This window comes from Nerophis lumbriciformis, linkage group LG27 (genome assembly GCF_033978685.3).
Source record: "Nerophis lumbriciformis linkage group LG27, RoL_Nlum_v2.1, whole genome shotgun sequence".
In the NCBI taxonomy this organism is placed as follows: Eukaryota; Metazoa; Chordata; class Actinopteri; order Syngnathiformes; family Syngnathidae; genus Nerophis; species Nerophis lumbriciformis.
The window spans coordinates 11,998,190-12,016,147 of NC_084574.2; the positions used below are offsets into that span (position 1 = coordinate 11,998,190).

At 38.3% G+C, this 17,958-nt stretch overlaps 1 protein-coding gene across 1 annotated transcript in view; it reads right to left on the bottom strand.

Annotated features, from left to right (window-relative positions):
• LOC133570156 (cytoplasmic phosphatidylinositol transfer protein 1-like) overlaps positions 1 to 17,958 on the bottom strand; it is a 152,409-nt gene that overhangs the window by 29,786 nt on the left and 104,665 nt on the right. Inside the window, exons 3-5 of the mRNA XM_061922866.2 lie at positions 12,729 to 12,817; positions 10,008 to 10,015; positions 7,816 to 7,887 (exon numbers count right to left, since the gene is read on the bottom strand). Coding sequence (XP_061778850.2) covers positions 7,816 to 7,887; positions 10,008 to 10,015; positions 12,729 to 12,817 — 169 coding nt within the window. The remainder of the gene's footprint in view (positions 1 to 7,815; positions 7,888 to 10,007; positions 10,016 to 12,728; positions 12,818 to 17,958) is intronic.

Genomic DNA, 17,958 nt, shown 5'->3' on the forward strand with positions numbered 1-17,958 from the left:
ACATATACTTGAATTTCAGTGTTCATTTATTTACACATATACACACACATAACACTCATCTACTCATTGTTGAGTTAAGGGTTGAATTGTCCATCCATGTTCTATTCTCTGTCACTATTTTTCTAACCATGCTGAACACCCTCTCTGATGATGCATTGCTGTGTGGCACGCACAGAAGTGCTTTCATCAAATGCACTAGATGGCAGTATTGTCCTGTTTAAGAGTGTCACAACATTGCTGTTTACGGCAGACGAACTGCTTTACGGTAGACGAAAACGTGACTACTGCTGTTGTGTGTTGCCGCGCTGGGAGGACGTTAATGAAACTGCCTAACAATAAACCCACATAAGAAACCAAGAACTCGCCCTCCATCATTCTACAGTTATAACGTGATTGGGCAGGCACGCTGTTTATATTGTGGGAAAGCGGACTCAGGTCCGCATGGACCTGAGTCCGCCTGAATTTCGGGAGAAAATTTGTACCGGGAGGTTTTCAGGAGAGGCGCTGAATTTCGGGAGTCTCCCGGAAAATCCGGGAGGGTTGGCAAGTATGGGTTAATACCAGAGGTGGGTAGAGTAGCCAGAAATTGTACTCAAGTAAGAGTACTGTTACTTTAGAGATTTATTACTCAAGTAAAAGTAAGGAGTAGTCACCCAAATATTTACTTGAGTGAAAGTAAAAAGTATGTTGTGAAAAAACTACTCAAGTACTGAGTAACTGATGAGTAACATACACACTCATATCATATCATATATATATATATATATATATATATATATATATACATACATACATATACATTGATATATACAGTATATAATTTATATGTATTTATTTTGCTGTTTTTGTTTACATGTTAAAGCTGTTTTAATGAATATACATGCATGTTTAACATATAGATTCCTTTCTTTAATGAAGACTAGAATATAAGTTGGTGTATTACCTGATTCTGATGACTTGCGTTGATTGTAATCAGACAGTCGTGATGATAACGTCCACGTTTTCAAATGGAGGAGAAGAAAAGTTCCTCCTTTCTGTCTAATACCACATGAAAGTGGTGGGTTTTTGGCATCTTATTTGTCCAGCTTCCAAACTCGTTTTTATACACTTTACAAGAAATATATTGGCGTCAAACTCCGTAGCTTGCTGGCTTGTTTGCGCTGGCTTTCGGAGACTCTTGTTTTGAAAGCGCAGGCGCGATGGAGCGGCACTTTTATTGTGAAGACAGGAACGTCCTCATGTGCGGTCAGTCTTTAGGCTTTTGACGGGATGTACGGTTGAAATAAAAAAGTATCTTTTTTCCTTCACACTTTTGATTGATTGATTGGAACTTTTATTATTAGATTGCACAGTACAGTACATATTCCGTACAATTGACCACTAAATGGTAACACCCCAATAAGTTTTTCAACTTGTTTAAGTCAGGTCATGTGACCACCTGGCTCTGTTTGATTGGTCTAACGTCACCAGTGACTGCATCTGATTGGTGGAACGAAGTGAAACGTCACCAGTAAGGCAGGCACTTTGAAGGTCTGTCTGACAGACCAAAACAAACAAAGCGTGCATTAACAGATCGATAAAAATTAGTAGCGAGTAGCGAGCTGAATGTAGATAAAAGTAGCGGAGTAAAAGTAGCGTTCCTTCTCTATAAATATACTTAAGTAAAAGTAAAAGTATGTTGCATTAAAACTACTCTTAGAAGTACAATTTATCGCAAAAGTTACTCAAGTAGATGTAACGGAGTAAATGTAGCGCGTTACTACCCACCTCTGGTTAATACATTACATAAACAGCATGTATATAAAACTTTTTTTTTTTTAAGAGGGCTTTTATAGGCGGAATAGATGAAAAAGACTAGTCTCACACAGGAATTGTGGATGGGCAAAAGTTCCAAAAAATAGCAATTTTTCTTCAACTCTTTTTGTAAGGCTTTAGTGTATTTTTGTATAATAGTATTATATCCTGAAAATCACACCAAAACAAGTATTAATGCAGTTTAATTTTGTGGCAATCAACTGAAAAGAAGTCCACTATTTGGGGCCGAAAACAAAACATCCCATTAGGGTTGAAAACCTTCTACCGTATTTTTCGGACTATAAGTCGCAGTTTTTTTTCATAGTTTGGCCGGGCTCCAGTGCGACTTACATATGTTTTTACCCTTCTTTATTATGCATTTTCGGCAGGTGCGACTTATACTCCGGTGCGACTTATACTCCGAAAAATACGGTAGTTGTGGTCAGCTCCCATGGTTTGTGGTAGCAAACAGAACGCGTACTTGTTGACTTACTCGTTCATTGCTATGCGCTTTGTGAAATCAAAAAGCCCAGGAAAAATGTTATGGCAATGCTTAAAATGACCAAAATACTGTAATTATAACATGCTATCATGAATGTGCCGGTTAATACATTACATAAACAGCATGTATATAAAACAGTTTTTTTTTTAAGAGGGCTTTTATAGGCGGAATAGATGAAAAAGACTAGTCTCACACAGGAATTGCGGATGGGCAAAAGTTCCAAAAAATAGCAATTTTTCTTTAACTCTTTTTGTAAGGCTTTAGTGTATTTTTGTATAATAGTAATATATCCTGAAAATCACATCAAAACAAGTATTAATGCAGTTTAATTTTGTGGCAATCAACTGAAAAGAAGTCCACTATTTGGGGCCGAAAACAAAACATCCCATTATGGTTGAAAACCTTCTACCGTATTTTTCGGACTATAAGTCGCAGTTTTTTTTTCATAGTTTGGCCGGGCTCCAGTGCGACTTATATATGTTTTTTCCCTTCTTTATTATGCATTCTCGGCAGGTGCGACTTATACTCCGGTGCGACTTATACTCCGAAAAATACGGTAGTTGTGGTCAGCTCCCATGGTTTGTGGTAGCAAACAGAACGCGTACTTGTGGCTTACTCGTTCATTGCTATGCGCTTTGTGAAATCAAAAAGCCCAGGAAAAATGTTATGGCAATGCTTAAAATGACCAAAATACTGTAATTATAACATGTTATCATGAATGTGCCGGTTAATACATTACATAAACAGCATGTATATAAAACAGTTTTTTTTTTAAGAGGGCTTTTATAGGCGGAATAGATGAAAAAGACTAGTCTCACACAGGAATTGTGGATGGGCAAAAGTTCCAAAAAATAGCAAATTTTCTTCAACTCTGTAAGGCATTAGTGTATTTTTGTATAATAGTAATATATCCTGAAAATCACACCAAAACAAGTATTAATGCAGTTTAATTTTGTGGTAATCAACTGAAAAGAAGTCCACTATTTGGGGCCGAAAACAAAACATCCCATTAGGGTTGAAAACCTTCTACCGTATTTTTCGGACTATAAGTCGCAGGTTTTTCCATAGTGCGACTTATGTTTTTTTCCTTCTTTATTATGCATTTTCGGCAGGTGCGACTTATACTCTGGTGCGACTAATACTCCGAAAATACGGTAATTGAGTCCAGTGGTTGAAAAAAGTATCACTAGTAGTACACAGGATCTTAGGAGGATCAGTGTTTTTGTTTTTCTTAGATTTTTAAAAGAGACATGGTAACGTATGAAATAACTGAACAAATACAAATGTTTCAATGTCAAAATGTAATTCCTATTTCTGAAGTGTTAATGTTTAACTTACTTTTAATACGGCAAAAGATATATATTCAAAGCTAAACCGTGACAATAAGTGCAAGGTAGCAAACATGTTGGTACTTTAAAAGCAAACATTTTTGGAGGTGACACTTGGTATAACTTTGAGAACCATTTATCTAGATCACTGGTACCCAACCACCGGTGCGAGGACCGGTACAACCGGGCCGCGGAGAAAAAAATAATTTACAAACGACTGCATTTTCTCCGACCTAATTTTCGTCTGTTCCACTTGACACACCAATGAGCTTGGTGCCTCAAAAAGGCCCAAAACATCATAAGGGACCCATCTCACCCCGGACATAAACTTTTTGAACTGCTGCCCTCGGGCAGGAGATACAGGACAATAAAATGCCGGACAAACAGACTTAAGAACACTTTTTACACAAGACGACAATAATGACTGTGCATGTGAGCTGTGTGCTTGCTATTTTTATGTATTGTTATCTATTTATCTATGTTCAAATGGTATTATGTGTTATGAATTTGCAATAAATTAGTTTTGCTTACAATTTCGTTGTACAATGTACAATGACAATAAAGATATATTCTATTCTATACTAACTTGTTCATAGATGGAGAATAAAACTCCTGAGAGGAAGTCACCATTTATTATATTTGTTATATCCATTACATTACAATGCACATTAATGAACGTATACAATATAAATGTGCCAGATTGTAGCCAAAGGCTATTTTTTCATCTGCAGTCCCGAGCAGCTTGATGGTATATCTCATCTCATTGCACGAGAACAAGGCCAGGGCTCCAACCAATTGAGTTGTATTTTTCATACACTTATTTTTGCTGTATTTATCGGTCACACATGGAAGACTTGTTCGTGAAAACAATGCCTACAATAAACCGGTGCCAGGTCCCAAAATGTTGAGGATCCCTGATCTAAGTGACTGTACATCCACATTTCTGAGGACATGTTCCGTTTTAATATGGTAACAAAAATAATTAAAAATAATAAAAGAAAGACATTACATAATGTTGCGTCTATTTTCAAAGTAGTGAAGTATTGTAACACAATACATGACAGGTTTGCTTTGATATTTGAGGTACCGTATTTTTCGGAGTATAAGTCGCACCGGCCGAAAATGCATAATAAAGAAGGAACAAAACATAAAAGTCGCACTGGAGTATAAGTCGCATTTTTGGGGGAAATTTATTAGATAAAACCCAACACCAAGAATAGACATTTGAAAGGCAATTTAACATAAATAAAGAATAGTGAACAGGCTGAATAAGTGTACGTTATATGAGGCATAAATAACTAACTGAGAACGTGCCTGGTATGTTAACGTAACATATTATGGTAAGAGTCATTCAAATAACTATAACATATAGAACATGCTATACGTTTACCAAACAATCTGTCACTCCTAATCGCTAAATCCCATGAAATCTTATACGTCTAGTCTCTTACGTGAATAAGCTAAATAATATTATTTGATATTTTACGGTAATGTGTTAATAATTTCACACATAAGTCACTCCTGAGTATAAGTCGCACCCTTGGCCAAACTATGAAAAAAAACTGCGATATAGTCCGAAAAATACGGTAGTTGGGTTTTTAGCAGCATTATGCAAAGATAGCCTAAGTGTGTCCAAAATGCAACTCAGGGGACATTTTTTAACTGGTCCTTAATTCATTAATCATGATATACATTACAAACTACATTAATTTGATTCTATACAGTGGCCCCATTTGTCACGGTTTACCTGACACATGAAACGTGACAAAAAAAAATTAGGTGTGCACTATCAATTTTAGCTGTCATATGGCAGTAGAGTTTTGAATGATGTGTTTTGTGGCAATTTCAATCTTGACTACAGCGTCAGTTGCTATGTAAAGTGGCACTTTCCCTCATTTTCAGCAGACTGCATTGCAAAATAATTAACCCCTCCGACCACCTTCCTCTTACATGAGATCCACCCAGGAATGGGGCCATATGAATCCCTTTCCTATTGTACCCATAACACAAAGATAAGATGTGGATGCTTCGTTCAGATAGCTTAGCAAACGACCTACAGTACATTAGATTGGTTTTAGCATCTTTAATAGGGATGTCCCGATCCGATATTTGGATCGGATGCCGATATTTGCCAAAAATTGCGTATCGGCAAGGCATGGGAAAATGCCGATCCAGATCCAGTTTAAAAAAAAAAACTCTGGTCCGTGTTTTTCAACGCACCGATTTAAATAATACATTCCACTTTTCTGCTGCTCCTTATTTTCCGTTCCGCATTTTCCAGCACACCTTCAACACATCCACACGTCTGTGAATTCTCACGCAGTTGCTTTTAGCTGCTGGCATTACACGACAGGCTCTTCTCACTCTTTCCTGTGTCTCCCTCTCACAGACAGCAAGCGCACCTTCTTACACACGTCACATACTGTCACGTCATACGTCACATACGTATACGTCCTCCCCGAGCAGAGAGGTAGCAGCATGGCTAACGTTAGCTGTGATGCTAGCGCAGCCATGCGAGCAACGCTCCCTCTAAGGTGCTCGCCTGTGCAATTGCGCACTATTTAAGCGTCCTCTGCGCATAGCAAATCTATGCCACGCACAAAATCAAATAAAAAAATAAGCGCATAACAATTTTCGACACACGGACACGACAGAGAAAACAGTTTTCGTCATCATTGTTCAAATATTGTGACGTCTGTCGAGACGCTTATCTCCATTCGGTGCCACACGTCCACACCATCAAAATGCAGAGGCAAAAATTTCCACATCAACACCGTATGAAAAAATGTGTGATTTTTTTAGTTGTGATTTCCTTCTCTGCATGAAAGTTTAAAAGTAGCATATATTAATGCAGTATGAAGAAGAATGTTTTAATGTAGACATGCAAGCCTTGAAAGAAAATTTTGAAAATCAAGACTACATTTCCTGCAAATGGGTGCATTTCTACCCTATATTTTAACTTTAGATTTATTCTCATATCAAACTCTTTTGGCTGTCTTTTTGACACTTACATCCGGCGCCCCCCCTCCACACCTTGGATTATAAATAATGTAAATAATTCAATGTGATTATCTTGTGTGATGACTGTATTATGATAGTATATATCTGATAGTATATATCTGTATCATGAATCAATTTAAGTGGACCCCGACTTAAACAAGTTGAAAAACTTATTCGGGTGTTACCATTTAGTGGTCAATTGTACGGAATATGTACTTCACTGTGCAACCTACTAATAAAAGTCTCAATCAATCAATCAAAACACATAGAATCATCATACTGCTGTGATTATATGCATCAAGTGTTCATTCAAGGCTAAGGCAAAATATCCAGATATATATCGTGTATTGCAATATGGCCTTAAAATATCGCAATATTAAAAAAAGGCCATATCGCCCAGCCCTAGTTTCAATGACGCCATTTCTGTTTGTCATGTATAATTTTGTCTATTTTGTGTTTATCCTTGAATAAACAGGTCAGTTTCTTGTTACCAACCATTGTGTATTATTCAAACTCCCCTAATTCAGCTGGCTAGTTGTTATCAAGAGTACTAAAACCCTTTTCAACATGATTCTGACAACTAAGTAGGCTAAATAACTTTAAACTTTAATACATGCTCGGATAGGCCAGTATCGGTCAGTATCGGTATCGGATCGGAAATGCAAAAACAATATCGGTATCGGATGTGCAAAAACCTGGATCGGGACATCCCTAATCTTTAACGCACAAAATGTCGGAAAAAAAATTGGAAACCTCTGCAAGCCAATTTCTACTCAATTTAGCCAAGCTGTGGTGTATGGGTCAAAGAGGAACCCACTCAACTGTGGTGCATAAAGTCATGATCTACCAGATTCGGCAAAAGTAGTGAGAAAAAATATTGTTTGAGCGATTTGTGTGCCAAACTCCAACCTAATATTTTATCACTCTGTCCAAACAGGGCTAGCTTGTACTGTTGATTAAAAACATTTGTGAAATGAGGAGTGAGTTTGAGAAAAAATTTTGGCAGACTCTCAAATCCCCTGCAAATGGATTGCGCCTTGCCAAAACTTCTGGATGTTTTTGCTCATGTCGTGCTTTCAATAAATATATCTGCAATATGTTATTCTTAAAAATGTGTTGGTTTTTTTGGGGGGGCTTTTAAAAAAATGAAAGGATTTAGACTGGAAGCCAAAAGCAAAAGACTGCACTCACATTATCATTGGAGCCTTTGTTGTCCTCGTATTTGGTCTCTATGTGAATGGAGAACTTTGGAAGGAAGGAGCACTGAAAAGAGAGCATGCATATTTTAAACTTCAATAAAAAAGCCATCAATCTAAATAACAGAATGCCTTAATTAGGTTCAAAATGTAGTTTATGATCTGCAATTTTAAAGTGTCTCTTAAAACTAAATGATGCCTTATATTTGATTACCTTCATAAATATGCCGACCATAAGACCATAAACAAAGTGTGCAAGTGTAAACGTGATGTTACTCAATGTAACTTAAAAGAAAGTCCAAAACAAACCACACCACAGGTTTATAGCACAAAGTCTGTCTCTTGACTAAACTTAGAATCAACACATGTATGCTGATTCTGTCAGTATCGTGCAATTGTCTTTCTTTTCCATCATAAAGGAGTGTGACTCACGCTGGTGACATGTGTCATCTTGCATGAAAGGCACACAGATGCAAAAAGAAGGCCGATACCATGCATAACTAACGTGTCTATGGCGTTATTCACAGGCATGTGTGTTATTAAAATGTGGAGGAGCGCCATTCACTCCTTAGAAATCGCAGAATTTTAGGACATGGACTCAGTTGAATGTGAATGTTTAAATTAAAAATATATACACGTATACGGAATTTCTGTGATTTCATGTGCAACAGTAAATACCCTCATGTGTGTTAACTAATAATACACACATGCTTATTAGTGTTGCCAAACGAATACATTATCAACATCCAAAAAAATCAGAGGATAAGGATTCATGATTCAATGATTCATGATTAAATATTAATTTTTAATCTGGATTACCCTTGTTCTATTTTGCATGAGCAAGAATTAAAGAAATATATGTACACAGTACAGGCCAAAAATTTGGACACACCTTTTCATTCAATGTGTTTTCTTTATTTTCATGACTATTTACATTGTAGATTGTCACTGAAGGCATCAAAACTATGAATGAACACATGTGGAGTTATGTACTTAAACAAAAAAAGGTGAAGTAACTGAAAACATGTTTTATATTCTAGTTTCTTCAAAATAGCCACCCTTTGTTCTGATTTCTTTTTTTTGCACACCCTTGGCATTCTCTCGATGAGCTTCAAGAGGTACCGGTAGTCACCTGAAATGGTTTTAACTTGAAATAAGTGAATAAGTTTATTATTATTTTATTTTGTGTGACCAGTTTAACAGTACAGATTAGACATATTTAACAATCATACACATTTACACACAAAAAAAAAGAAAAGAAAAAGAATGACCGAAAAAGGAATAGGCTGAAGCCAAAGCTTATTTCCCTATCCTATACATTCACTGAAAATCAGATTGCCTGGAACATCAACCTTAAAAAAAAAAAAAAATCAATGGGATAAAAGTAATTGTTACTTTATTTTATAATTTTCAATTATTTCCCCTTTCAAGGTTTTCTTAAACCTTAAGAACTACATGTCTTCAGTTCATCACTGAGCTTGTTCCACCATTTAACTCCTAAAACTGAAATACATTTAATTTTCACAGGTGTGCTTGAAAAATCGAGAGAATGCCAAGAGTGTGCAAAGCAGTAATCGGAGCAAAGGGTGGATATTTTGAAGAAATGAGAATACAAAACATGTTTTCAGTTACTTCACCTGTTTTTGTTAAGTACATAACTCCACATGTGTTCATTCATAGTTTTGATGCCTCCAGTGACAATCTACAATGTAAATAGTCATGAAAATAAAGAAAACGCATTGAATGAGGAGAAGGTGTGTCCAAACTTTTGGCCTGTACTGTATACGTATATAAACATGTTTATATATACACATCTTTGATGGTTATGATCATGGTTACGTAAAGAAAGCATGTCTTTTTAAACAAGCATCTCTTTGCAACATGTGATAAGAGGCGATAAACATTACAAAAAAAGAGGTTAATTGACTGTAGTTATACTATATTTTAAACTTGACATGATAAACATTACAAAAAAAGAGGTTAATTGACTGTAGTTACACTATATTTTAAACTTGACAGCAGGTGAACGGCTTACAAGAACAAGCAGGCTAAAAATGTGTGCTGACGGACCACAAGTTCACGAAACTTCCTGCGAAACCAAGCAAGCTATTATTGCACTGCGGTCCACAAATAGCAAAACTAATATCAGTATGTGATGCAAACAATAAGACAACATTTTATACTCACAGTATATTCTATTGCATGGTAGATACACGTCAGGCCACATCCAGAAAAGAACAAAAAACAACAGAAAATTAGACACATTTCAAAAAGCCACATAATTGTCACTTGACATCTAATTAGTAACATGTATGAATACATTGTTGGCTGAATAAATTATCATGTCAGTAACATGTTGGCGTTTTCCCCGCTCTTTTGGCAAACTGAGACCAAGTGATGAACACAAGCACGAGCGACAGTGTGATCACTGAGTCACCATCAGACCTGAATCTAGTCGTTAAATGTCAGCACGGTGTGTTGCAGCCCTTTCCTCAACCGGGCATCAAATATCCTTGCTATGATGTCACCTGAATAAATGAATGACTCTTAATACATTCACTAAGGGGGGTATTGTTCATGCGTAGTTTTACAGTCAGTAAAACCATTTGTCAACCTAGATTTGTATAGCCATTCTCGCAAGGATGTTCTCTTTACAAAACAGGTTTGAGGTATAATGGATGACAACTTAACTTGTAACCAAGTGATGCAATACATTGATGGCGAATTATCCTCCCGTCTCCCTGGGAAAGTCGATTCCATTTGCTGGAGAGTAAGACCGTTAGTAAAACCTAAACTATAGTAGGTGCAATATGGTTTACTTCGGCTTTAAAGGGGAACATTATCACAATTTCAGAATGGTTAAAACCATTAAAAATCAGTTCCCAGTGGCTTATTATATTTTTCGAAGTTTTTTTCAAAATTTTACCCATCACGCAATATCCTTAAAAAAAAGCTTCAAAGTGCCTGATTTTAACCATCGTTATAAACACCCGTCCATTTTCCTGTGACGTCACATAGTGAAGCCAACACAAACAAACATGGCGGAAAGAACAGCAAGCTATAGCGACATTAGCTCGGATTCAGACTCGGATTTCAGCGGCTTAAGCGATTCAACAGATTACGCATGTATTGAAACGGATGGTTGTAGTGTGGAGGCAGGTAGCGAAAACGAAATTGAAGAAGAAACTGAAGCTATTGAGCCATATCGGTTTGAACCGTATGCAAGCGAAACCGACGAAAACGACACGACAGCCAGCGACACGGGAGAAAGCGAGGACGAATTCGGCGATCGCCTTCTAACCAACGATTGGTATGTGTTTGTTTGGCATTAAAGGAAACTAACAACTATGAACTAGGTTTACAGCATATGAAATACATTTGGCAACAACATACACTTTGAGAGTGCAGACAGCCCAATTTTCATAAATTAATATATTCTGTAGACATACCCTCATCCGCTCTCTTTTCCTGAAAGCTGATCTGTCCAGTTTTGGAGTTGATGTCAGCAGGCCAGGGAAGCTAGGGTCGATAGGGGGTTTAGCTCGCTCGTCTGCGGGAACAAACTGCAGCCATGCTACAGACGTCCTTTGTCCCTGAATTGCTCATACACTCCGGCAGATTCAATGGGGGTCTGGCGGCAGATTTCTTTGACTTTATCGTTGGAAATGCATTTGCTTTGAGTGTCGCAGGATATCCACACATTCTTGCCATCTCTGTCGTAGCATAGCTTTCGTCGGTAAAGTGTGCGGAACAAACGTCCAATTTCTTGCCACTTTCGCATCTTTGGGCCACTGGTGCAACTTGAATCCGTCCCTGTTCGTGTTACACCCTCCGACAACACACCGACGAGGCATGATGTCTCCAAGGTACGGAAAACAGTCGAAAAAACGGAAAATAACAGAGCTGATTTGACTCGGTGTTTGAGAAAATGCCGGATTGCTTCCCGATGTGACGCCACGTTGTGACGTCATCGCTCCGAGAGCGAATATTAGAAAGGCGTTTAATTCGCCAAAATTCACCCATTTAGAGTTCGGAAATCGGTTAAAAAAAATATATGGTCTTTTTTCTGCAACATCAAGATATATATTGACGCTTACATAGGTCTGGTGATAATGTTCCCCTTTAACAACTTAGCAAGGATAATGGAGGATGCTTTAGAGTTTGTTCAACCGGTCCACATGTCCTTTGAAAAGCCTTTTAACTGTCCTGTAGTGGGTGCTGCGGGGTAATGGATCAACGGTTTAGGGGCCATAGAATCTCATCTCTTATCTGAAGATGATGGTCTTTTTGGCCTCATCAAGCTGTGACCTACAGCGTTTAGTAAAGAGGTTTGTGGACTAACTCGGCATAAGAGACAGGGTGAGGAGCTCAGTCTCCCGAGAAGTCCCAAGTGGAACTGGAAGACACGGCCAGAGACCAGGAAGTCTGGGCGATCCTACCAAGACAGCTTCCCCAGCAAACCGCAATGTGGCCCATTTCACATAGCCCTCAAAATAAGTCATTTTCTAGGGTTGTATGAACAGTGTCAACATTAAACAATTTTTCTTTGAGGTTCAGGTAATATTTGGGCTGTAACAAAGATAGGATGGGCACAACTGTAGCTAGGTTGGGTTCTATATGAGATGTAGAGGCAAATATTTTCACACAAAAGTGCAGGAAAAGACCGTATCATAGTCGTATGAACAGTAGACAAGAGAAGTGGAAGTTCATATCATCAACTCATTGTATCACACTGGCTCTGATACCACCTCCAAAGATGGCAATTATGGATGATTGACAATCCCTTCCACCATTTTTTAATGTTTGTTCGCATTAACCGGGGGACTATAACTGACGAATTCTGACTAAGTCTGCATACGCCAGAAACGACAAATCTGCTTATTTACTTCTAAAACCCAGAATACTCACCTGTGACTGTGTAAGGGTAATAGTTCCACGCCTTCTCTGTCACGTAAAAGATTTTAGGAACCACAGCTCGAGCCCAGCTAGGAAGTTTACTGCAAAGACACATGGAAACAGGGAGACATGATGATGATGCTGCACCAATCTTAAAGAAAAAAGGACTCATTTTGTCTATTTTTGCTCATGACACAAAGTGGAACCGAATGGGGTTTGGTAAAAGAACATTGGATGCTTCTCAGTAATGCTATTTTAAGGATGCCCTAACCTTATGCCAGGATTATAAGCATGACCTGCAGCTACTTGACCGCGAAAAAGTAAATAATCAACCAAATAAATTAATTCAACATGTAATTATACCCTTTAGAATTGCCAGTATGAATGCTGCATTATCTGCAACATTTTTGAAAAACTATCAAAATGTATTTGATTTAAATTATTGATGTATTTATCTTTTAGAGCAGTGGTGTCCGCTCACTTATTATTGCCCTGTGTCAGAAATGTTACAGAATATCACAAAATACCAAAAACAACCATATATACTGTATTTTCATGGAGAAAAGTGTGGAAAAAGAAAAGTCGTCTTGAAGTCCGGGACGGGTGATTTGGCAATGCAAACCAACAGGTGGGGCCAAACAACTTCTACCGAAGCCTTTGTCATGCAAACACTAGTCAACCAAGTCGACTTGTTTTAAAAAGGACCTTCCTACATTTAGGGTTGTCATATCTGGTCAATAGAATAAAACTACTGTAAAAATGTATAATGTTTTGTATTATTTCTATAGTTACATTGGATTTATGTTGGTATATTTGTGGCCATCCGTGCTGTCCGGCTATGCACAACCGAGCTTGATTTGGCAACCATAAATCCCCTGAATGAGAGTTGACTCCAGCAGCGCAAGATAAAGAGCTGACTCATCGACTACGTTTCCATGCACGAAATTATATTTTACAATTTGTTTACTTGTATTTTCTCACCTACATGTGATGTCCATGCACACTCTAATGCATTGTGTCAAAATTTGGCCCGCCGTGTAATTTCACTTGGCCCTTGAGGCGATATCAAATTAACACTAGAGCTGGCACGCCGATTATTTCAGCGGCGGTGCCACGGTAACACCACATTCACCGCTAATTCTCATACTTGCCAACCCTCCCGGGAGAGTCCCAGATTTCAGATACCTGGCATCTTTTCTTGGATGTTAGTTCATTAATGTCGGGGCTCAGGCTTTGAGCTGAGGCAACCTTCATTATCGAATGAAGGTGTTCATCAGTCATTATATCTCGTAGTCCACCTGGACCACAGTCTTGGGGGCGTGCCTTAAAGGCACTGCCATTAACGTCCTCTACGAGCTGTCGTCACGTCCGCTTTTCATCCATTCTAACGTACCGGCCCTGTCACAAGATATGTGCGGCTTCTGCACGCACACACAAGTGAATGCAACGCATACTTGATCAACAGCGATACAAGTTACACTGAGGGTGCCCATATAAACAACTTTAAGTTTTATTAGAAATATACGCCACACTGTGAACCCACACCAAACAAGAATGACAAACACATTTCGGGAGAACATCCGCACCGTAACACAAACAGAACAAATACCCAGAACCCTTTGCAGCACTAACTCTTCCGGGACGCTACAAGGTGGGGGGGGGCGGGGTTTGGTGGTAGCGGGGGTGTATACTGTAGCGTCCCGGAAGAGTTAGTGCTGCAAAGGGTTCTGGGTATTTATTCTGTTGTGTTACGGTGCGGATGTTCTCCCAAAATGTGTGTTTGGTATGGATTCACAGTGTGGCGTATATTTCTAACAGTGTTAAAGTTATTTATACGGGCACCCTCAGTGTAACCTGTATCACTGTTGATCAAGTATGCGTTGCATTCCCGTGTGTGTTCATACAGAAGCCGCACATATCTTGTGACAGGGCCGGTACGTTGTTAGAATGGATGAAAAGCGGACGTGACGACAGCTCAGAGGACGTTAATGGCAGTGCCTTTAAGGCACGCCCCCAAGACTGTGGACTACGAGATATAATGACTGATGAACACCTTCGTTCGATAATGAAGGTTGCCTCAGCTCAAAGCCTGAGCCCCGACATTAATGAACTAACATCCAAGAAAAGATGCCAGGTATCTGGCTTGGGCACATCAGATTAGATCAGTGTGTTGCAAACTGAGCAGTTTAAAGTCCTGAATGGTTGGTTTATTCATTATTTTCAAATTTATTAGCCTGTGGAAAAAGTTAATGTTGATATTTACCTCAGAAAGTTGCAAATAGAAAAGAGGCATTCAATTTTTATTTAAATTGTATTTGATATGCCATTGATATTTTTTAATTATTATTATTATTTGAAACTCGATTTTGCATGACACTATAAAGTTATATAAGCCTTGCTTGTTCAATATTCAATGCAAAACTTGTTTGGGTCCCTATTAAAAAGGTTCATTTGTTCAAGCTTGGCCCGCGGCTATGTTCAGTTTTAAATTTTGGCCCACTCTGTATTTGAGTTTGACACCCCTGCTCTAATGCATTGGTCATACACCATGTGCCTCCAGTCAAAATGTTGCATTCTTTTAATTTGTGAAGCAAATAGTCCCCTGATCATTCAAGATGTTGCCTATTTTTTATTTTATTTAAATGGTATGTACGACAAGAAAGGTCTCCTTCGGGGACAATCACCCACTCGAGAGATCTGGTTTTCAATTGCATAATCTAGGTGTGTTAGTCTGACTTTTCAAAAGCCAAAAACGATCGCATTAAGAAGTTTCCAAGGGTTGTAGAATGTTTTTTTGAGCGGAATTATTTGCAAAATCAGACTAATTTAGTACATGGAAACGTAATCAGTGTCAAGCACTGCTCTTATAGGAGTCAGGGAGTGAGGTTTTCAAAATACACCATCCCTCATCCACACTAGCTGGCATCGGTTCCATTAGCATGTATGTGTCAAAGTCAAGGCCCGCGGGCCAGATCCGGCCCGTGGATGAATTATCTATGGTAATGATATTTGATTAGTATTAGAACCGGCCCGCAGGCCAGAGCCGCCTGCTGCTGTTGTCTTGCCCACACCAATACTCCATTCCCCACAATGCAACGGTAGCCTGTGAACTCACAGCTCGGCTTCATTATTTATCAGCATTCAGGGCAGATTTGAACTTTCAGCAACCTCCCCTCCCCAATAATGGCTAAACGGAAGGTGAGAACAGGGGATTTCAAGCCAGGTGGGAGGCAGAGTGCATGTTCACGGAGGTAAAAAGGCAAACCTGTGTGTCTTCTGTGTGGCTGTAACGAAAGAATATCATCTAAGAAGGCACTATGAAATGTCTAAGAAACACAAAGACAACAATATGGACACGGAACAAAGGCTGCAGAAGGTGGAAGAATTAAAAACGAGGTCTTAAGTCCCGGCAGGTTTTGTTCACAAAAGCCACGTCACAAAGCTACGGTGTCGTTTTGATAACTGACATGTTTTTTAATAATTGTGATATTTGAATGATAAATGAATGTGTTGTGGCAGTATGCGGATTTCACCAATGCGGCGGTTTGTGGAAACATTCGGTTGCTTTTTCAAACATTTTTAATAAACTAACATTAGAATGCTAAACAGGAAGTGCTTAAAGTTTAAGGGCTTTGTAAAAACACAGACAAAGTCCAAGTTCATTGTGTTCATGGTGTTTTTGAAACTGCACCAATTTTTTCCCTCAAGAGTTTTCAACTTGCGTCAAGTGTTTTGCCAGGAGGATTATTTGCAGTATGAACACTTTCAGAATGTACTTGTTCTATTTTTGAAGTGGTCTTTATTTTTAAGTTATTATGCCATTATTTTACCAGTCCGGCCCGTGTGGGAAGAGATTTTCTTTTATGCGACCCTCGAGCTAAAATGAGTTTGACGTTTGATATTCTTTACTTAAAAAATATCAAAGTAATTCCCAGATTGTATATTTTTCTTTATACACTTTTTTTTCTTCTTTATACACATTCAACTGTAAACAGCTGTCAGAGTTTTATTTACCGTATTTTTCGGACTACAAGTCGCAGTTTTTTTTTCATAGTTTGGCCGGCGGTGCGACTTATACTCAGGAGCGACTTGTGTGTGAAATTATTAACACATTACCGTAAAATATCAAATAATATTATTTAGCTCATTCACGTAAGAGACTAGTCCAGGGGTCGGCAACCCAAAATGTTGAAAGAGCCATATTGCACCAAAAATACAAAAACAAAATTAAAAGCCATATTACATACAAATAATGTGTCATGAGATATAAATTGAATTAAGAGGACTTAAAGGAAACTAAATGACCTCAAATATACCTACAAATGAGGCATTATGATGCAATATGTACATATAGCTAGCCTAAATAGCATGTTAGCATCGATTAGCATGCAGTCATGCAGTGACCAAATATGTCTGATTAGCACTCCAACAAGTCAATAACATCAACAAAACTCACCTTTCATGCACAACCTTAAAAGTTTGGTGGACAAAATGAGACAGAAAAAGAAGAGGAATAAAACACATCCTAGAAAGTCGGAGAAAGTTATACATGTAAACAAACTAAGGCGAGTTCAAGGACCGCCAAAATTAGTAGGACAAAACGGCGCTTGCCAAATACTCGAATCAGTGAAGCATGTTTAATTTAAACAGTGTGCTTTATAACAATTAGGGAGGTTTGTGTCATGTTTGTCCTCCTACAGAAACCATATTAAAAGAAAAAATAGATTTTTTTCTCCTCATCTTTTTCCATTTTTCATACATTTCTGAAAAAGCTCCAGAGTGCCACTAGGGCGGCGCTAAAGAGCCGCATGCGGCTCTAGAGCCGCGGGTTGCCGACCCCTGGACTAGACGTATAAGATTTCATGGGATTTAGCGATTAGGAGTGACAGATTGTTTAGTAAACGTAGAGCATGTTCTATGTGTTATAGTTATTTGAATGACTCTTACCATAATATGTTACGTTTACATACCAGGCACGTTCTCAGTTGGTTATTTATGCCTCATATAACACTTACTCAGCCTGTTCACTATTCTTTATTTATTTTAAATTGCCTTTCAAATATCTATTCTTGGTGTTGGGTTTTATCAAATAAATTTCCCCCCAAAAATGCGACTTATATGTTTTTTCCTTCTTTATTATGCATTTTCGGCCGGTGCGACTTACACTTCGGAGTGACTTATACTCCGAAAAATGCGGTAAAAGTGAGCGTGATCATCTTGCAGACTTTAATACAGCTCTTGT